The sequence below is a fragment of the Cinclus cinclus genome, chromosome 27, assembly GCF_963662255.1.
Source record: "Cinclus cinclus chromosome 27, bCinCin1.1, whole genome shotgun sequence".
In the NCBI taxonomy this organism is placed as follows: Eukaryota; Metazoa; Chordata; class Aves; order Passeriformes; family Cinclidae; genus Cinclus; species Cinclus cinclus.
This window is the reverse complement of record NC_085072.1, coordinates 2,604,577-2,626,429: the sequence shown is the minus strand read 5'-3', so window position 1 is coordinate 2,626,429 and position 21,853 is coordinate 2,604,577. Positions and strand designations below refer to the sequence as shown.

Here is a 21,853-nt window from a genome sequence, read left to right as displayed (position 1 = left end):
ACTGAGGGGCTCCAAGAAGAGAATCTCACTTTTTTTTCCACCCCTCAGTTTTTTTTTTTTTAAAAGGCCTCTTGAGGTGTAAAATATCCACCTACAAATTCCATCTCGTCTCCAATGGCTCTGGAAAACAATCCTGCATTATTAATCCGGGACACCAACGAGGTGAAAAGCAGATTTCCCACCAGGCTGAACCCCATGGAACCCCTCGGCCTGGTTTGGGGTCAGTGCTCCGTCCAAAAAAAAAACCCCCCCCAAAAAAATAGCAACAGCTCCGTTGCAGAACGTGGGGTAAGAGCTGGCAAAAGAGGAGCCTTTCCATGTGGGGAAAACCAGGAAGCTTTTCCAGAACTGTGGGGGAAGAGGAGCAACATTAATGATGGGATGTTGCTGGTCTCACCCCGCTGGGGTCTGGAATTTCAGGTCAGGCAGCAACCTCCCTCCAAAATCCAGGGAAAATTCCCCCAAAAACCAGGGAAACCCCCCCAAAAAAAACAGGGGAAATTTCCCCCAAACCCCAAGGAAAATTTCCCCCCAAAAACCCCCAGGGAAAATCTGCCCATCCTGCTCATCCAGCAGGGAGCTCCCAGGCTCTGGAACAGGTCTCTGGCACAAGAAATGTTTGGACTCCAGCATTCAAAGTCTGTGAGAAGTGAAAGGAGCTCATCCCAAAATCCATGGGAAGGGAAGGAGGGCAGGGAAGCATCCAAAAATCCATCCCCACATCCAAAAATCCAGCCCCACATCTTCTCCCAGGGGCTGCTGGACGACACCACCACTCCACAGAATTGTCCTGGATACAAAATTTGCAATAAATCCTCGGGGGGGGTGGGGAAAAAAAAAAAATCTCCCTTCAAAAAAAACCAAAATAACAAAAAAATAAACAACCAGAAGACAACTCCAGCAGAAAAAAAATACAACAAAAAAAAAACAACAAAAAAAAAAACAAAACCCTTCCTCTGCTTTTGTTGCTGCACAAGTCCTGGTGCCCCAGGGGCAGAGCTGAGAGCACACACCCCATTCCCAAACATTTCCTGGAATGCCAGCTTCCATCAGGATTCAGGGTTCTCCTTGCCGAGCACAGGAAGCAGAAGAACAGAGGGGTTTGTTTGTTTTTTTTGTTGTTTTGTTTTTTTCCAAGAGTCACAGAGGAAAAACCTCCTCCGGTGCTGTTTGCTGCAACATCACCCAAAAATTCCTTTTGGAAAAAAAAAAAATCTTCCAAAGTGAGGAGAAGAGATTGGAGTTGCAGCTCCTATTAAGGCGTTTTGCATATACATTCCCAACCTGGGTTTTTCCAAAAAAAAAAAAAAAAAAAAAAACGGGGAATTTTTGCGAGGAAAAAAAAAAAAAAAAGGCAAATTGTTTTTTTTTTTGATTCGGGAATGGCAACAACTACGAGTGTTGAGAATCTCTGTGGAATTACAAACTGCTCTTTTTTTTGGTTTTTTTGTTGTTTTTTGTTTTTTTTAAAAATGGTGGTTCAAGAGAAGTGTCCTGTCTTTCTTTGCCTTGCTTGTCTCTGTGTCCTTTTCCAGGAATTCCATGTGCTATGTCTTCTGGAGATCCGGGGAAAAGGGGCCAGGAGTGGAGGGTCCATCCAGTCCAGACAGAGTAAATGGGCCATGACTGTTCAGCACTGAGGGAAACTAAAAGATAAAACAATCATCCTTTTAAAAAATCCTTTTTTAATTCACTGCTCCTCCCATATCTGCGCACAAGCAAAGGGGGGGGGGGAAAAAAAAAACAAACCCAAAATGTAACAATAAAACAAATCAAACCCACCCCAAACTTCAAAGAATCCTCTTGGCTTCTCACTTTTAATTTATTTTTTAATGCCAAGTGGTGTCACAGTGACCCCTGAGCTGTGCAGTGCCCCATATCCTCATTAAAATGTGATTTGAATCCAAGTTGTGGGGAAAACAAGGTTTAAATGATCAGTTAATTATCAGCTCTTTCCAGGGTGAAATATCACTTCAGCCCTCCTTGTTTTATTCCTTATCCTCGTGGTACAGATGAGGAACTTCCTTCATCTCCATGGAGATGACAGATCCCAAGCTAGAAGATTTAATTAAATTCTTGAATTTCGATGAAATGAAATAAAAATTGATTTAAATTGGTTAAATTCTACCCTTTGCCTCAGCAAATGTGGTTAATTCCAGCGCCAGAGTGGAAGTGTGAGGGGAAAAATTGAGAATTACAACTAAAGGTGGGGTTTTTTTTTCCTATTAAATATTGTGGATTTTTTTATATATATTGAAAAAAAAAAAACCAAACCAAAACAAAAAAAAAAAAAAAACCACAGGTCTTGGACACTTTCAGGGGCAGCCACAGCTTCTCTGGGAACCTGTGCCAGGGCTTCCCCACCCTGCCAGGGGTGAATTTTATGGATTTATTCCATAAAAATCATCAAAATCTGTGCCACACGTCATCACAGAGATCAAACACACACTCCTTCTCCTCATTAGTTGTGAGATTAATTAATATTTTTCAGCAGGAATGATTGGAAGAATCAGTAGTGTGGAAAATGTCAGAATTCAGGAAAATCTCAACCAAAAAAAAAAAAAAAATGACAGGGAGGAAATTCTTACAGGAAGAACAGACCTAAAAAAAGAAAAATAATTTCTCTCTAAAGCAGTCAGTGCTGCAGTTAATTTCAAACATTCCATTTACAATATCCTGAAATTTGGGGTAAAAACTAAAATTAACACTCTCAAAAGCTACCACAAGGGGATAAAGGAACAACAACAACAACAACTCCTATTTTATTTCCACTGCAGATATTTGGGACAGGTGTTTTTTTTTTTTTGTTTTTGGTTTTTTTTTTTTTTGTTTTTTTTTTTTAGGGAAAGGACTGGAAATCCCTGGAGGAAGAAGCCTGAGACTCACCTGGAACAGGGTGTTAGCACCTTGCAACCTGGCAGGGCTGAGAGGAGCCACTGGGCTCAGGGTGCTCCAGAAATGGATGCTGGAGAGAAGAGGGCTGGGAGTCAGCAGGATTGGAGTCTGAAAAAATAAAATAAACAAAACAAAACATAAAAAAATAAAATAAAATAAAATAAACAAAACGGGAAAAATAACTGTGAGAGCTTTCCCCCATAGAATTCTGTGAAAAAAAAAAAAAACAGGATCACTGTCCTTGTAGATTTTAAAATAAAAATAAAATTAAAGACAATAAGAGACAAACACAGTCAGCCAAGAGCACACAATAACTCAGAAAATACTTCTTTAAATGCATCAACCTGTTGCATACTCATAGAGCTTCATGGATTATTTCAAATCATCCCCTCCCAAACTGTAAATCAACATGTTGGTACTCCCTGATAATGGAGATCAAGAAATTCTTTCCCTGGGGTTCTGGTGTGTCACCAATAATCTAAGAATGTGAAGAATTTCCTGATTATCCTGTTTTGGGTTTTTTGGTTTTTTGTTTTTTTTTTTTTACCATTCTCTGAGTTAGTTACATGAACCAAAGCTTTTTATATCATCATGTTATAGTCCAAGAAAAAAAAATATATATTTATCACACACTACTATTTCTGAGTTTTCTTAATAACAGAACTAAAAGAAACTATATTCATACAGCAAAGTTTTCCAACATTATACATATAGTATTCCTGTCAATACTTGCAAAATGCCAATAACATAATATGGATTTATAACAATTCCGACCTTTCCTGTGGAATTCCAGCCACAACATCCCCCCAGCTGCCGAGGATTTCAGGAATTCCCATCCCCTCCTTCCTCCTCCTCCCTGCCAGCCCCATCTGGCTCTCCCTCCCTCCCCTCGCTGAGAAATCCAACCCTTTTTTTCTTTTTTTTTTTTTTTTTTGTTCTTTTTTCCCAAATCCCGCTGGAAGCCACAGCAGAGCAGCTCCCCCACCAAATCCAGCACCTGCACTCTGGAAAAGTGGGATTCTGGATTTAAAAAGGATAAAAAAAAATTAAAATAAAATAAAATAAAACAGTGCTTCTGATGCCACTGACAATGCCAGCAACAACAAAAGGAGTTTCCATCCAGCTCCTCAGTATTCGAGGTTCACCAGCCAAGCACTTCCCAGGGTGCCAAAAGAACAACTCCACTTGGATTTTGGTTTTTTGATTTTTTTTTTTTCCCCCCTGTCTTCAGCCATTTCAGTTTTCAACCAGCAGCTTCCCCATGGTTTCATTGTAATTCCAATTTATTGCAGGGTAGAGATTACACAGATACAGAATGATTTAACAGCCCTGCTGGATTCTGTTCTCTTCCAAGTTTTCCATGAGACATGAAAGCTTTCCTTTCCCACACAAAGATAACAACCAAATTAAGCAGCTGCTCTTATTGCTGCTCGTTCACAAGATTTTGGCTTTAACTAAATGCTACTAACTGAGTAAAAAAAAGCTGAGCAGACACCTCTGTGTGTCTCTGTTTTTGAAGGATTTAGGGGCAGGGTTTAGGAATAATTCAGCATCCCCCTGGCAATGTTTATAAAGATCCTGCTGGAGCTGGTTTGGGTTCTGCCTCCACATGCCAGCCTTGTGTGCATGCCCAGCACCTGGGCACACTTTGGGGGTGAATTAACACCAATCGTGAATTAAACTTGTGTTTGACTTAAAAAAGAAAAAAAAACAAAAACAAAAAAACACCAGGGAGTGACATCCTGAGTTTCAAATCTCCACATACAATGAACTATTCATTTCCCACTTGGTGTTTCCAAGCATAACATCACCACTATTATTATTAAAAAAAATAAAAAAAAAAGAAACCAGGAAGGGAATCTGAGGGAATTTGATCACCTGAGAGAAAAGTGCTGGAGTAAGAGAAGCAGTGGGGAGAGAAGGACTCAGGATGCCCAGAGGACTCGGATCGCTGCCTGTGATCACCAGAGTGGGAGCCAACTCCAACCCTTTGGGTTTTTTGGATCTGGAGAGGTGATTGGCAAATTCCTTCTCCAGCACAGCTGAATCCTGCTGCTCTTTGGGCTCCGGGGATTGGTGCTGGAGGCTCTGGGCCTGCTCCAGCTGCTGGGAAGTCACAGATTCGATGTCCGTGTCAATGTCCAGGTCGGGGTTGGAGCTCAGGGGCGGCGAGGGGGGCGTGGAGGGCACCTGCAGGGTGGGGGAAACTGAGGACATGGGAGGGGTCGGGGTGAAGCTGGTGCTCAAGTTTGGTAAAGGTGCTGGAGGAGCTTCGGGAACCGTCAGCTTGGGCAGGACGAGCGTCTCCAGGGTCTGCAGGGTCTCCTCAGATCCCAGGGGAAGCGAGGAGGACACGCTGGGGGTGGCAGAAGCCGTGGAAGTGACGGCCACGGCCGAAGTGGTGGAGACCAGGGGGGCAGAGGGAGGTTTTTTGGAGGGCACGGTGACAAACTTGATGACAGAGGGAGTGGGGTCCTGAGGTTTCTTCTCCGCCAGCTTCTCAGCCGGGTTCTCGATCTTGATGGACCTGAAGAGCTTCACGCTGGAGGAGTTGAGGGAGTTGAGGGTGAAGGAGGAGTACAGGCCTGAGTGGATGTAGTCGTTGCGGCTGGAGGATTTAGCACAGGACTGGGATTTCTCCTTCCCACAGTTTTCCACGTCCTTGGGAGTGCTGGTCACCTCCCCAAAGCCTGGCACCTCAGGGTCCCCCTCGATCCGGCCCACCACGAGAGGATCCATGTTCAGGATCTCTGGGTACGACACGAATTTGTACACAAACTTCTTCCCATTCACCTTCTTAATGATATTCTGGAGAGGGGGGAAGAAGACAAAGTATATTTAGACCTTTCTTCAGTTTAATTTTCTTCCTACAAACACTGCCTAAAATAGGCAGAGGAATTAAAGTCTGTAATCTTTCAGCCAAAAAGAAAAAAAAAAAAAAAGTTTCTTTTTTTCCTGTTTTAAAAACACCCTGCGTGTTCCAGTTCTGCTCCCGGAGCTGGCAGACAAAACACTGCAACAGGTGAGCTTAACCTGACATTAAACATACTAAAAGCAGCCTAAAAACTGCCAAGAAATCCTCCTCAACATCTTCAATTAAACAAAAAATGCCCATTACCCCCATCAAGAATCACTGAGCTGGGTACACTATGGCTAATTTAATAGTAAAACTTGCTAAAGGCTTTCTCCAGGACTGCAGAGTTGAGAGCTTGTACTTCAAATCAAACCACCTTTATTCTTAATAAGATGATAATAAAGGAAAATAAGCAGCTGAACTAGTCAGCAGAATGCAGGCTAATCAGTTATTTCAATACCACAGAAAGCATCTGTCAAACTCGTTTTGCTCCTCAGTAAAACGCCACACACACTTTGGATTTGGGATTATCCTTATTTATCATTCTGTGATTGTTGCTGAGATCTCTCAGTACCGAGGCAGATTTGTGCCACCCAGTAATGAACACCAGCAACCTCCCACCTGCTCCAGGCTGAGGCTCCTCAGAAACTGGGGGTTATTTTTATCTGCTCCACTCACACACCAGCAGTCGTGGGATAAAGGGAAACAAAGGTTAGACTCAAAGATGTTGGATAAACAAAAGTTTCTTACTCTGCTGGGCTGAAAACAGTCAAACTGAAGGTGAAATTCTGAACACACAGAGAAAATAAAAATACTTTGGGTTGGAAAATGTTTATTTTGAAAGAAATAAGCATAAAGAGAAAGCTGCAGAAAGATCTGAAAGTGGTGCAATATTCATGCTCTTCATCATCATCCTCTCCCGGTGCTTCACCTGAAGTGATGTGGATTTTAACCCTTCCAATGGCGTGTATTTTTTGGAAAGGGGAATAGGATCCACAGGCAGATTTGTATTAACAAAGCCACCGAGCCAACACTTCACACAAAACCACCAGAACCTCCCAAAACAACCAGCCAGGAGGAAACAGCGCAACGATAAACTGAATTAAAAACCAAACCAACACCTTTAAACAAAGCAGCCCAGCTTCCTCCAACCTGGCAGAGACGCAGCAGTGCCACCCCTCCCCTGGAGGAGGGAAGGCAGGAGGAAACAAAGCTCCTTAGCTAGGAGGGATAAGGATGGGAGCAGGATTTCCACCCTACCTTCACGTAGTAGTAGCGCAGCGCCCGGCTGAGTTTATCATAGTTCATGCTGGGCTTGTTCTTACGGATCCCCCAGAGCCTGGCCACCTCCTCTGCCTGCAGCAGCTTGAATTCCCCGTCGTTGGAGGTCCAGCAGATGATATTCTTGTTCTGAGGCTCTTGGAGCAGCTGGAGGAGGAACTGCCACAGGGTGATGGCACTGTCCATAGCAGAGAGCTGCAAGTCACAAAGGCAGGTTAAACTCGGAGCATTTCCCTCCTCTCTCCCTACGAGGGGGGGGTTGGAAAAAAAATGGAGCGGGGATCGTTATTTCCAAAGCCAGCAAGAGTAAAAAATTATTAGTCACCAGTCGTGAAAGATGTTCCCTGCAGAACTGAGGGGCTGAGTGCCAACTCTGGCGTCTCCTCCCACATGTCAGTACTTTTCACATGGGTTATATTTAGCCTCATTTAACTAAATCAGGTCACTTTGGGTAAGTTGCAGTGAGTCACTAGCCCCCAAAAAGAAAATGTTTCCAAGTTGTTCCATGTTCCCCCACTCCGGCTTGTGCTGCTTTGTGAGGAACAGCTCAGGTACAGCCAGGTAGGGATCAAACCACCCCCTCACCTCCTGCTTTCCCTGCTCCCACCTCGGAGGGAGCACAGCACAACGAGGAACTGCAAAGCCCCAGGAAGATGCCACAACAAAACCAACTCAATTGTTGCCTCAGTTTCCGTTTCTGCCTCTCTGCCAACAGCCCCTCTCCATCACCTCAATCTCTCCTTCGAATCTTTCTTTTCCAGGTATCACCTCTGGTTTTTTTTAATGAGAGTAAACACAAAACTAAATTTAAATTCAAACCCTGCTTTTGCTCAGCTGTTAATTCCTGCCGTGTCTTAGCCATGTCAATGATTTAGGCTGGGACTTTCTAGGACTGGTATCTGCCAGTTGATTCCTGTTCTAAAGTTGCTGATGCATAAATTCATCAAGGACAAACCAGGCAGAGACAGAAAGTTTTACCTTGACCATATCTGACTACACCAAACAGTATTTTCACAAATATTTTTAAGCAGAACACTCACCATTCTGGATAACATACAGTGTGAATTAAACCAGATAAAATATTAATTCACCATCTCCTATAGATTCTCTTAGTCAAGAACTGTTTAATTAATGCAGCTTAAAACTTCCTCCAGTGAAATAAAAACAGAGGAAAAATGCTCTGGGATAGTGAATAACACTAAAAACGTCTGCATATACATAACCACTTTATTTCTGCCCCTAAGCAAAAGGGGTCCAGGGGTTCCATCTGGGTGAATTTGATATCCAAACACTATTCCCAAGCTCCAAACCAAGGGCATCAAGCCCAGCCTGAGGGAGCAGGAGCCAGGCTGGCGTTGGGTGAAGTCCCTGTGTACACAGGGCTCAGTTTGAGATCCAGCCCGGCCTGCCAGCTCATCTTTGCTCCCAAAGCCTTTTATTCCAATCTCATTAGTGCCCAGCACTTATCCAGCCCTATATAAGGAAGGGAACTGTGGCCAGGGGAGAGGCTGAGCACTCAGGGAGCCCTGGGACAGGATTAGAGCTGACAGTTCACACACGGCTCTCGGGGAAATGAGGTGCCCCGAGGCTGGCACCTTTTTGGGCACAGCCCGTGGCATTTCAGCCCTTCTGCAGAATCCCTGCCTTATGGCACACGGGCTGATGTGACATTGATCCAGCCAGGTAAACTGCTGCAATTAGATGGAACAATCTCAAAGAGGAGGACACGCACACCCCCTCGTTAGGCTGGCCCCAGGTGCTTTCCCTGTTAATTACTGCACACACGTACAACTCCCTGCTTGCCCAAATTAATCGCTCGGCACTCGAAGAAACTGGAGGCTGGGCTTCCAGACTCTCCCCACACTGCTCTGTGCTGTGCCAGCTGATCCATACAGGATTTAGGGACCAGGCAAACACCTTCAAACCCCTCCAGGACCACCTGGTGTTGCCATTTGCCCCCCAGAATCCCAGATTTGGAACGCCAGGCCTGAGCCTCATTACCCAGGGGGATGATGCAGCCACACGTGGTGGCATGGAGAGCACGAGGACTCGGTTCTGCCACCCAGCAGAGCTGTCAGGAGCACTGAGATGTGCTAAGAGAGAGCAGGGAAATGAAGCTGAGTGATTATTCCCACGCTGCGTTTATCTCCAGCACTCTGGGAGCACTGCACCAAACGGCGCTGACTGATGCAACGTGGAAATCAGATTAGCAACAGGAATTCACAGTGGCAAAAGCTTTTTTTTTTTTTTTTTTTTTTTAATTTCCCCTCACCTCTCCCGCTAAAAAATCCAGGCAGCTTTCATCCCAGGACTGAACTGGTGTTATTTCACGAGGCTGCTTCCCTTTAGGAAGTCCCACCTCGCTGTTAATTCCAAGTTGACCCAAGCCAAGCGTTGCTGCCCAGGTCACAGCTGGTCTGGAATCCAGCTGGAGATGCACAGAGCAGCACAAAGTTCTGTAAAACATCACACACACAGATTGGCCAAAACGATGGAAGATACTTGATATTAAAAAACAAACAGAAAAAAAAAAAAAACCACCTTTCCCAGAGATGAGCTAAGTTGTTCTGAGGAGCGTTGACCAAATTTAAAAGTTCACGCTGCTCAAATCCTGCAGTTTTCCAGCTGGAAGGATCCTCAGCCAGGAGCAGAGTTACAGATTCTACTGGAGTGTAATTTTGATCAAGTTCCTCCTGATGTTTCTGGCATTTGCAGCTTCAGGAGTGTCACTGCCCATCATTCTGTCCATCACTTGGAGGACACACGGCGCATCCTCAGCTTGGAAAAGTCTTGTCCAAGAGATATTCAAAGGTTGGAGACTTCAAAAGATTCAAAGGGAGGAATCACTGATTCCTTGGCTGTTACAGAACAGGAGCAGAGAGAACTGTGGGACTGCTCATGGATGGGTTTTACTGCCTAAAACAGAACGAATATTCCTCTTCATTAAATATTCACTGCCTTTATCTCCAGGGAATGATGGAGATCCCGCAATGCAACCTCACGGAAACCTCAAAGAAATGGGGAATATGGAGTTTTTTTTCTGGAGAATATATCCAAAGGGAAGGCCAGAAAACAACTTTGGTCAAAGCAATGGGATCACAGGTGGATTTTGCCCCTTCAGAGTCCAGGAGTGAGTTGTTACCTGGGAAATGTCTATTAGGAGACAATGCTGTGTCTCATTTCACTTCAGTACCAAAGCTGCTCAGCAGAAGAATACATAAAAAACCTCTTGTTTCTCCAGGAAAAAAAGCAGAATATAAAAGAACCCATCACGCAGGATGTAAAATTAAAAGCAGCACAGGTGAGCTGAGCACTTCTCTTTGTCTGAGCACCACCAAACGTGGGAAAAAGGTTTTTACTTCTCCAGCACCCGGGGCAGAAGGCAGCTGCAGCCTTTCCTGATCTTTTTCCTTGGCACCAACGGGGATGAGAAGTGGCTCAAGAACCCCTGTCCCATTCCTACCCACCATGACTGAGGCTGAAACGTTCTCTCTGTTTGTAAACAGCATTTCAACCTCTTAAATTTCCTCAAAAGGCCCCACTCTCCTCTCCACCAGCACAAAAACCCTCCTAAGTCCAAGTGCTTTTCCTCCAGGATGAACACAGTAATTATAAACATACCACTGCAAAACATCTTTTTATGAAGGTTCTTTTCCATCCTGAGAGCCCGTGGAGAAAGGGAAAAGCCTCACTGGAAGTGGGAATGAGACAGAGAGGGAAGAGCACCATGTGAGCAGGAGGAAAAAATAGTTTCTAGAGGCAGAGGGCAGCTCTGCTTTGTAAGAAGGGAGCTAAAATAGAGCACTATTATTGTCTTGAGATGTTCTCCAACGCCCACGGGTGACCCTCGGAGCTGAGCAGGAGCTCCAGGGCTGGGCTGCAGCTCCCACCAAACCTGAGCCTCCTCCTGCTGCTGCTGCAGGCTGGGCTTTGCAAGAGTTTATCCACAAAAGCCAGGATTTGGGATTTGTCTCTTCTCCAGGGACTTCTCCTTGGGGTGATCCATAGGATTACAGGGCCTGGAGGTTTGGATTTTCCTGGCAGTGTGAGGGTTGGCACACGGGAGTTTAGGAAGTGGCACAGTCGCCCCCGTGGGCAGCCTGTGGCACAGTAAATCCAAATATTCACCTTCTGTGCTCCAAAAGGATCCCTCTGCACTCCCTGGGAAGGGAGTGAAGGCAGGATTAGGGGGGTTAGGCCTGTCCTAAACCCCTCCTTCGAGGTCTTCTGGCAGATTTCCTGTGCTTTGACTCAACACCAAATAATCTCCAATAATCTTTCACCTCCATTTGTTGCAGCAGCCTCTGGTAAAGCATCTGCAGCCTGATGATTTCTGCAGATGGGTTGAATAAAAAGCCCTGTCAGGCCCCCACACAGGAACAAAGGCCCAGAGGAAAGGAAGGATGTCACAGCCACACAGCAAAATCATCCCCAGCACGGCTGAACTGGCACGGTGACAACTGTCCCAGTGTCACACAGAGGGGACAGCCCCAAAAAGTGGCTGAGGAAACTCAGGGAGACACAGAAACAGCTCCTGGACCCAAAATAAAAACGGAAATAAAAGCAGCAACAGGTCTGGCAAAGCTCATGGTGCAGGTGAACAAATCAAGGCTTCAGTTCCAGGAAATTCCAGGAGAGCAGAGCTTGCTGTGATTGCAGCTCTGAGCTGCTCTGCCTTCACTTCCCAAAGACATTCCCAGGGATTTTTAGCACTTTGGGAAGGCCATGGTGTGTGAGCAGGAGGAATTCTGCAGACAGCACCTCCTGCTCTGTTGTGCAATTATTGCTGTGGACATGAGGCCTTGGTGGCTGTTCCAGGAAAACACAGTTGGGTGAAGGAGACTCTTTTGGAGGTCACAGGCCCAAGTCCACGTTGAAAACCTCAAAATCTGAGCAGGATTTTCCCCCCTCTTTGTCCAATTAAATAAATGAATAAATAAATGGCTGCCCCATCCCTTTTACTGTAGTGGCAGGTGTGACACAGTTGATGAAGTATCCAATTAAGGGGTTATCAAAATAAAACCAAGCAACAGTTTCATCAGCAATATCCCATTCTCAGTAAACCTTTCCTAAAAGCTTTTTCCAGTTCCGGGGACTGTGACTCACCTGAACTGGTACTTTCAGGATTTTATCATTTTTAATTAATTTTAGAAACAGCCTACTGTCAAAAAAACCCCAAAAATCCAGAAACCTACTGTCCAAAACCCCATACCCTGATGGGGTGGGGAGCACAGCAGGGAACTGAGTCCTTTCCCAGAGTACACACAGGTGAAATTCCAGGTAAAAGCCTCTAACATGTGTAAAATAAAGGAAAATCAAACAAGAAATTCAAACTAGAGATGCAGGATTCTACACCTCCCTTAAAAAAAAATTCCAACCCCCTGGCAGCTTTCCAAGGACTAATCAAACCATTCCATCTCTAACAAAAATCAGGGAAAATAAGGAAAAAGCACCCTAAACTCCAATAAATTCTTGTTTTCACCCCAGCTCTGGCATTCCCTGCACTGTTGTTCCCAACCCAGGCAGGAAAATCAGATTATTGTGAAGGAGAAGCCGTGGTTATCAAGGCAGGAAGTTCCTTGGAAGGAAATGCTGAAGGATGTCCTCATGATAAGAGCAGCTCCAGAGTTTTCATTGCCTAATCCCACTCCAAGCCTCTCTCTCTTTTTTTTTTTTTTAACTCAAAACAAATGTTGCAATAAATTTCATCTCCCTGGCTCAAAAATTACGCCGCTTGAGCAGAAATTAAGGTGTTTGAGCAAATATTTGGGGGGGTTAGGAACAAACTGTTTCAGCTTTCAAGTCCTGAGAAAGAAGTATTCCTTTTTTTTTCTTTGTATTTTCCAGTTTTTTCCTCAGTGTTTTCTGGCCTTCCCTGCCTTTCTGAATTAGCCAAGATCAGGAACAAACCATGAAGGACAGCAATGACATCAGGATTTCCATGGAACTCACGGCTGCAGCATCAGGTTGGCAGCAGATGAGCCAAGCAGCTTTTTGGGGATACTTTAATCCTGACACAGAGAAAAAGGGACCCTCTTTTGTTATCAAATACAATTTTGATTATCACACCTGACTTGTAATGTTTAACCTGATGGAAAACTGGGGGGGGGAAAGGGGATTTTTAAAGCCCACTCTGTGTAATTCCTGCAGCTGCTTCAATCATTCTCCCCCTCCATCGCTGCCTGGGGACAACTCACATCCCAACACTGATTATGGACAGGCCTAATTTCCCTGATTTTCCACACCTGGATGAGCATTATCCCTTTCCTAACTTTTTTTTTTTTTTTTTTTTTTTTTTTTTAAGGATATGAGAGCCCAGGGAAGGTTTAGGACACGCAGAGGGGATGGCAAACTTCAAAACCAAAAGGCTTTTGATGGGTTTGTGCCCCTGCTGGGATTGCTCTTGAGTAAACCATAAAAACTCTGATTTCCTGGAAGCTCCTAATGAGATTACAGTGGCTTCCTCCTCATCTGAGCTGAGGGCAGTGTTTACCAACAGCAGATTAAATTGGCTTGCACAGGCACAATCCCTCTGCGGGAAGGAAAAGCATCCCCAGCTCAGAGCAGGAATAAACCCAAAGCACAGGTTAAAATTCCTTCTTTCCACCGCCGGCTAGATGGTGAAAAGGAACTGTGATTTCAGCTGGAAAAGCTCCCCTCGAACAATGTTTATGGTACACTCAGCCCCGTTGCCATGGCGATGGAACAACTATTCCCTGCAAACAGGAGAGGAGACCCTAAAAATAAACATCCCGACCAAAATCACGCACACGCCACCGTGTCAGGCACCGGCACCGCGTTCGGTGGGAATGGGAGCAGCACAGAAATGCTCCTAATGACTGCAAAGCAAAGCCCTGCCTTTCTCAGCAGCTGCTCCTTAAAAATCCGGGTGTTGTCCAGCCCTGATGGGGATTTTTGGGGATGGAGGTGGCACACAGGTATGGGATGTGTGTGTGTGTGTGTGTATGAGTGAACACCAAATAAAAGGCAGGATTTGCATACTTTCCCCTCCGCCTCCCCTATTGATGTGGGCAGGAATCCACCCAGTTCAGACAGGGGAGTGCTGGAGGAAGAAAAAAAAAATAGTGGTGGAGTGGAGAATTAAAATAAATAAATAAATAAAAAACCAGCAGCCATTGGATCCAAACAGCCATTGGAGCCAAATAACCAAAGCCTGGATGCAAACAACTGCTGGGCTCAACCAACAAAGCTCTGCACCCAAAAATCTCCCGGATCTCAGCAGCCAATTCCTGGATCCAAGGATTCCCTGCATCCCACCAAGTAACCCTTGGATCCAAACCACCAATTTCTGGACCCATAAATTCCCTGGTTCTCACCAAGCAAGCCCTGGGTCCAAACAATCCTTGGACCCAAACAGCTCCAGGATCCCACCAAGCAATCCCTGAATCCAAACAACTCCTACATCCAAACAACCAATTCCTGAACCCACAAATTTCCTGGCTCCCACCAACCGACCTCTGGATCCAAATAACGTCTGGAGCCAAAAATCTCCAGGATCTCACCAACCACCCCTAGCACGGAAACACCCGAACGACTCAACCCCGGACTCAAACCAAGCCCGGGTTCCTCCATCCCCTGGCTCCAGCCTCTCTCTCCGTGCCCGCTCCCAACACCGACGGGCGGCCGGGGCGGCGCTGGGGGCACCGCCCGCACCCCGGCCCGGCGCTTTCCCCGCACCCCTCCGCCCCCGCTCACCGAGGAGGAGCCCCGCCGGTGCCCGGGTGCCGTCGGGTGCCGGTGCTGGGCGCGGCCCCCCCGCCGTCCCTCATGCCCGGCCCGGCCGCCGGGGCCGCATCCCGGGCGGGCAGCGCGGGGCGGCCGCGTTCGACACGGCCGGGGGCGCGCGCGCGCGGGGACCCTCCGCGGCCGCCGTAGCGCCGCTTCCGCCCACGGGCCCGCGGAGCTCGCGGGAAGCGGCCAATCGGAGCGCGGAAGCGCGAGCCCGCGAGCCAATGGGAAGGCGCGGTGAGGGCGCGGGGCGGGGCGTGAGGCGCGGGCGGGACGCGCGGTCCCGGTGCCCGGACCGGGCCATGTGCGCGGGCCCGGCCCCGAACCGACCCCGAACCGACCCCCGAACCAACCTAGAACCGACCCCGAATCGATCCCGAACCGACCCCGAATCGATCCCGAACCAACCCCGAACCGATCCCGAACCGACCCCCGAACCAACCTAGAACCGACGCCGAATCGATCCCGAACCGACCCCCGAACCAACCTAGAACCGACGCCGAATCGATCCCGAACTGACCCCGAATCGATCCCGAACCAACACCGAGCCGACCCCCGAACCGACCCCAAACCAACCCAGAAGCGACCACCGAACCGACCCCAAACCAACCCAGAACCGATCCCGAACCAACCCCGAACCGGCCCGGGCCGGGGCAGCCCCCGCCGCACCCACAGCCCTCAGCTCCTCAGCGAGCTCTGGGGAGAGCGGTGAACATTCTCCTCACCCCTCCCGGGGTGCTGAGGGAGGACGGGGTCCAGCGCGTTAAAATGGTTCAAAATTTTAAAAACCACTCTATTTTAAAAATAAATACGTGGATAAGTGATGTAGACGCATAGAGGTTGCCGGCGAAGCAAGGCGAAAGGAGCACTGGGCTCACTCTTCCCACTGCTGCAATTGGGACTCCCAGTTTTTTCCCAGTTCCCAGAAAATTGGACACAAAATTTCTATTTCCCTGAAGAACGCTATGGCCGCGGAACGTTTGGGTCAGGAGCGCACCTGGATGATTCCCCCAGGGCAGGCTGAGGTGCAGCCGGGGCTCTGCAGATGTTGGTTATTCCCAGATGTTGGTTATTCCCAGATGTTGGTGATTCCCAGATGTTTTTCCTGCCAGGGCACGGTGGGAGCGCTGGTGATGCTCGAGCTCATTGAAGCTGCTCCTCCATTATTCTGCCGTGGGATGGTTGGGGTTGGAAGGGATCCTAAAGATGTCCCAGTGCCACCCCTGCCGTGGCAGGGACACCTTCCAGCATCCCAGGCTGCTCCAGCCTGGCCTGGGACACCTCCAGGGATCTAGGGGCGGACACAATTTTGGGAATTCCTTCCCAAAATCCCGACTGTCCCTGCCCTCTGCCAGTGGGAAACCGTTCCCTGTGTCCTGGCACTCCAGGCCCTTGTCCAAAGCTCCTCTCCAGCTCTCCTTTACCAGAACTTTCTGTACAGAAGAAGCAGGAGGGAGATAAAAACAAGGAAGGCCAGAGGATTTAGGATTTGACAAAGTTTGGGTTTCCCCCACAAAACACATTGTCACAAGGAGAGAGGAAGTTTTCAGCCAGCCTGACCATTAATTAATTCATTTACAGAAGTTCATTTTCTTTTCAAATGCAGCAGTTAAGAGCTTTTTTTTTGTGTTTTTCCCAGCTCCACTTTCAGAAAAAAAAAAAAAAAGTAAACCAACCAAAAAAAACACACACACAAAAAAGTGAAAGGGACCATACAGGGAGGAAAAGGAAAGGAGGAAAAGAAACAAATAAACTCCTCCACAATCAGTTTCCTCAGCTTTCAAAATAATTAAACCCTTCTGAAGTGAAAGCGTGGACATTTTCCCTTTTCTTTTTCCTGTGGAAAGCATCAGGCAGTATTTCCAGAGCTGCTTTTCCCTGGGGAATGCCCGAGCCAGGAACATCTGGAGCTCTGGGGGCTCCTCCTCACCCCCACCTGACCTGACAAACCCCTCCAGGCTTTTCCCACCCCTTTTTCCTGCCATCCCTCTTTGTCCCATTAACCTGGAGTCCCTTTTCCCCCACCAAACCCCAGAACAAAGAGGGAAATAAAGCAAAGCCCTCCCAGGTTCTTCCTGTCGAGTCACAGGTGGGAGCTTTGCCAGCATCTCCAGCTCAATCCCATTTTTTTGGGACAGCTCCAGCACCTGGCTGTGCACAACTTGCTCCCAAATCCAGCTGGTTCCTCCAGGAGCTCCTGTGGGGATGGAAAAATCTCCTTTGGGGATGAAAAAAAAAATAAAATAACCTCCTTTGGGGGTGCAAAGGGCAGAGCTCCATCACTCCACGTCCTCCCCTGGCTTTGTCTCCATTTCCCACCAGCAAAATCCACTGGCACCCCACCACCCGTCCAAATTTTGGTACTCAGGGAAAAAATGCAGGAGCTGAACCCAAAATAAAGCAGCACAGAGAGGGACAGCACCAAAAAATCAACCCCAGGCTCCTAAAGCTGCATCACGGGGGTGGCTCCAGTGGCAATCAACCTTTTTTTTTTATTTTAGGGGGATAAGAAATTTCCTACTTCGTGCAACTCCCATTTTGTTCTGCTCCCACTGCCGGGTGTTTGCAATTCAACGTGGGCTTGTTCCTATCTTAGACAGCATCAGCCAGGGAAAGAAAATATAAGACAGACAAAGGGATGAAATAAAAATCAAGCAGGGAACGAGGCAGGGTTTGGGAGGGAAAAAAATATCCAAAAAAGCTCATGTGCAAAGAGCTTTTAGGAAAGCAGCTCCCATTTTAACGGGGAAGAGGAAGCAGAAAAGGGAAAATAAACATATTTAATTGGGGATTTCTGGTGAATGTTAATCAGGTGGCAGCACTTGGAAAATGGATTTTGCAATTTCTGAGGCGAGGACAGAGCCGTGGGGGGATAGAGAGCCCCCAGTTCTAGGAAAACACGGGACAGCCCAGGCAGGGGAGCGCAGAGAATTCCAAAACTTCTCCAAACCCTCCTGGCTTGGCCATCACTTGGCTGGAGAGGGTGTCAGGAGCGAATGGGAAAGGCAGGGAAAAGCCAGGACGTTGTGACCAACACTTGGAGGTGCTATTTTAATCCAGCCCCAAAATTCCAGCTCTGGGAATCCAAAAGCCATGGAATGAACGGAGCAGCTCCGGGAGGGTTTTGGTAGGAAAAGCCTTTGGGTCAGGGAAGGGTTTTTGGTTGGCTTTGGGAATTTCACGAGGGAAAGCTGCTGGTTGCTCTCTCAGGAAGTTTAATATTCACATCCTAATTCCAGCCTGGTTTGGGGAATTAAAGCAGGGAAATAAACATTAAAAATCATCTCGTTCCCGCCCCTGCCATGGGCAGGGACACCTTCACCAGGCCAGGTCCTCACTAAGGCTTCAGTTCCCGGTTTTGGGATCCTCATGGGGGAAATCATCACCTCTCCAAGATCCCAAAAACTCTGCCCATTGAGTATTCCAAGGCACTGAGGGAGCCACAAACACCAGCAGCTTTTGCTTTTAGGGACACCGTGAAGGTGGTGGAGAAATAACTCAGTTCCCATCCCTGTGTTCTCTTCCATACCCAAAAATCTGTTATTTTTCCAAATAAAGCCTTTTTAGTACAGGTGTGGGGTTTTTTTGGTTGTTTGGGTTTTTTTGGTTGTTTTGTTTTGTTTTGTTTTGTTTTTTTTGGTTTGGTTTGTTTTTTTGGTTTTTTTTCTGTTTCCTGCTCTGGTGTTTGCAATGCTCTCAAGAAGCCACAGATCTCTGCTGGTTTCAAACCTTTATTTCTAAATATTTTTCTACAGAAAAAAAGCTCCCAGCTCATGTGATTGTATTTTCAGGGCAGATAACAGGTAGAGAGGAAATTCATCATCCCCAGCAGGCACAGGGGGATTTTTCCAATCCAAAAAACCTCCATCCCTACTCAATGGGACAATTCCAAACTTCACCAACAGCCAGAGGGAGATGGAATAAAATCTCCAAAATTAAATATTTCACCAACCAGCCCTTGGTGATGCCCAGATCATCCAGCAGTTGTTCACACTCAAAATTTCATTTCAGGAAAAGCTGGGATCACCCAGTCCCATGGGAACTCCAGCACACAGTGAGGAGCAGGAGAAAATCTGGAATTTCTGTCAGAATTTCCTCTCCCCTGCCTCAGCCCAGCTCAGAGTTGGTTTGAGGCTCAGCCCCAGAGCTCTGGTTATTACACAACGTTGCCAAACTCGTTCCCACCGTGGAACTTTCTCCTGCTAAATGCACAATTCCCCCGGTGAGGTTCCCACATCCCCAGTGGAATTCCTAACACAGCTCAGGGAAACCTCCCTGCTTCTCCTCACCTGACCCAGCCCAGCTGGAAACCACAGGGCAAAGCCCGTGCAGATGGCATCTAAAAAAAAAAAAAAAAAATTAAAAATTCTAATTTCAGAGCCTGTTTGTGCAAACAACCCCAGGCCTGAAATAGCAGAGGTGTGAAACTGTGCTTGGGTGGAACTGGGGGAAATTCACAGAGAGAAAAAAACGACAAACCCAGATCTGGGGATGTGAAATCACGGCTCTGATCCCCCCCTGCTTCCCACCACGTCCTTGCTAAGCCAAGGGAGGATTTATCCTGGTGGAATTGCAGGGGAAGCAGGGAAGGATAAACCAAATTTGTGCAGGGAAGGGAAAACCTTTTCTGTGGCACTGCCTGGGACAAACAGCCCAGAACACCACGGCTGAGCACTGTCCATCTCCATCACCCTCTCCCACTGGAAAACTTCCCCAGTTTGGGCCAAATACCAGGAAACAGAGTGTTTCACCTGCAGTGGAGAGCAGCTCCCAGCAAAGGTGAATCGCTGCAGGCAGCTCAGCCCAGCCCAAATCCATTCTAAGGACAAACAAAATCCACTGGCCCTTCAGCCCTGTCCTGCCCCGAGATGTTCCTTCCCTGCTCCTGCCCGAGCAGGGCCCTGGTGCTTCCTCAGCAAGCTGATTATCAGGGAATAATTCCCCCAGCCCAGCCAGCTCTTTTAATTAACTCATTTATTCATTAAAGCTGCTGTGTCCTGAACTGTCCCAGCACTGGACAGAGCCTCAGGTGGGAGCTCCTGCAGGTCCGGGCTGGGGTAAACCCACATTTTGTGGTGTTTTATGTTCATTGATGGCTCCAGGAGAGCTTGGACCTTCCCCTGGGGTATGTGTGACCCAAAAAGGGGCTCCTGTCCCTTTTTCCTCCCCATTTCAGGGACAAGAAGTGCTGTGGGCACACCTGAGGCTCCTCACCCTGCCCATTGGGCTGCAAAGCTTCTCCAGATGTTTCCCACCACCTCTTGTCACTCAGGGCCAGGAGCTGGCCCAGCTGGTGGCTGGAGGAGCTCTCGGTTGTCCCTCTCTGATTTTCAGATCCCATTCCCATAAAGGCCCTACCTTTCTCCTCTAGGAAAACTCAAGCTCCTATTTTCTCCTTGCCTCGAGCCAAATTCTGCTGCTGAAGCACTGTGAGCAGCAGAAACTCCTCCAAGAACTGCCTTTCCCCCCAGTAAAACTGAAACCTGGGAGAATCATTAATAAAAATCCAGTTCTGACTTTATTAGGGGAAAAAAAAAAAAGGGGGAAAAGGAAGAAAGAACCCCCTAATGCTGTGATCCATCTTAGGGCTGTATTTCCAAAGGGGCTTTAAAGCAGGATTTGCAGTGGCCCTTGGCTCATCCTGCAGGATGAGCAGCCAGCACGAGCTCCACGTGGGCAGCCCAGGGATGTCACTGCTGTCACTCGTGCTGCCGGGGAGGGCTCTGCTGCTCCTGCTTTCCCCACAGCCCCAGCTGCAGATTTAGCAACAGCGCCTGAGCTTCTCTTTGTGCTCTCCCACGTCCTGCCCTGCTCCAGCTCCCGGAGTTCTTCAAAAGCTCTGCTTAGCAACCTGCCAGCCTTGGGCTGCAGCACCAGGAGCCACGTCCTGCTGTTCCTGGTCCTGTCATTCCTGGTCCTGCTGTTCCTGGTCCTGTCATTCCTGGTCCTGCTGTTCTTGGTCCTGCTGTTCCTGATCCTGTCATTCCTGATCCTGTCATTCCTGGTCCTGCTGCTCCTGGTCCTGCTGTTCCTGGTCCTGTCATTCCTGGTCCTGCTGTTCCTGGTCCTGCTGTTCCTGGTCCTGTCATTCCTGGTCCTGCTGTTCCTGGTCCTGCTGTTCTTGGTCCTGCTGCTCCTGGTCCTGCTGTTCCTGGTCCTGTCATTCCTCTCTTGCCATTTCTATTCTTCCCATTTCCCATCCTGACATTCCCACTCCTCCCATTCCCACTCTTCCCATTCCTGTCATTCCCACTCCTGCCACTCCCACTCCTTCCCATTCCCATTCTTCCCATTCCCCTCCTGCCATTCCATTCCCACACTTCCCACTCCTATCATTCCCACTGCTCCATTCCATTCCCACTCTTCCCATTCCCACTCCTGCCGTTCCCCTCCTCCCGCAGGGACTCCGTGGCCAGCACAGGGCGCTGCTCCCTCTCAGCGTCCCCAAGGTCCAGGTGATCACCTGGTGACACTTGTGTCACCTCCTGGCAGCCCTGGACCTGTGGGCAGGGGGAAGGAGCCTCATCCCTGCTGCTGCCACAGGTCTCAGCTTCCACAAGGAATATTTTTGTGGAGAAACATCCTGACTGGAGCAAAGGAGAGGTAATTACAGAGCCCTCAGCAAACCTTCTAAGCCATCCAGAGTCCCCCAGAGGGGAGCAGGTGAGACTCCAACAGGCATTGCACAAGAGATACGGATCTAGGATGGTTTATTTTATAAAAATATCTCCTCTCCCTTTGTGGTTGGCTGAAAGGGATGGCAAAACAAACCAGGGCGACTCCAAGCCCCTGCTCCCAGCTCTCCCAGCCCTGTCTCCCACAGCAGAGCCACCCCAGGACCCTCTGGAGAGCAGAGAAGGATTGAGGTTTCATCCTTGGATTGAGGACAAGACCCAAATCTTCTCACTCCAAAATTTGGAAACTCTGCCATCTCGCCATTGCCTGAGGAGGGAGGCAGGATGGGGCAGGTCCAGGACGAGCAGGGCGTGCTGTGAGAGCGTCTGGAGCGAGGGAGAAGAGCAAAGGGGGGACAGATAAAAGCACGAGACGGGCGTGAGTCAGGCTGGAACGTGG

The 21,853-nt window shown here is 47.9% G+C and overlaps 1 protein-coding gene across 3 annotated transcripts; it reads right to left on the bottom strand.

Moving 5' to 3' along the window:
* Positions 1 to 1,398: 1,398 nt before the first annotated feature.
* Positions 1,399 to 7,216, bottom strand: ELK4 (ETS transcription factor ELK4). Of its 3 annotated transcripts, none has more exons than XM_062509469.1 (5): positions 7,010 to 7,216; positions 5,305 to 5,703; positions 4,774 to 5,199; positions 2,887 to 3,003; positions 1,399 to 1,646 (listed from the first exon to the last, which is right to left on the bottom strand). In XM_062509469.1, the coding sequence occupies exons 1-5, from the start codon at positions 7,214 to 7,216 to the stop codon at positions 1,548 to 1,550; spliced, it is 1,248 nt and encodes a 415-aa protein (XP_062365453.1). In that variant the 3' UTR covers positions 1,399 to 1,547. The 3 variants fall into 3 exon arrangements, with proteins under 3 accessions (XP_062365453.1, XP_062365454.1, XP_062365452.1); XM_062509470.1 differs by having other exon boundaries at positions 4,774 to 5,181; XM_062509468.1 differs by having other exon boundaries at positions 4,774 to 5,703.
* Between the last annotated feature and the right edge of the window lie 14,637 nt (positions 7,217 to 21,853).

Bases quoted from the DNA above. Each gene is read 5' to 3' on its own strand.
- ELK4 (XM_062509468.1), bottom strand. From the start codon at position 7,216: ATGGACAGTGCCATCACCCTGTGGCAGTTCCTCCTCCAGCTGCTCCAA. The intron at 5,704-7,009 runs GTAGGGTGGAAA...CCCCCTCTCCAG, and splicing joins TGCGCTACTACTACGTGAAG to AATATCATTAAGAAGGTGAA. The intron at 3,004-4,773 runs GTGATCAAATTC...TTATTTTTTCAG, and splicing joins CTCCAGCACTTTTCTCTCAG to ACTCCAATCCTGCTGACTCC.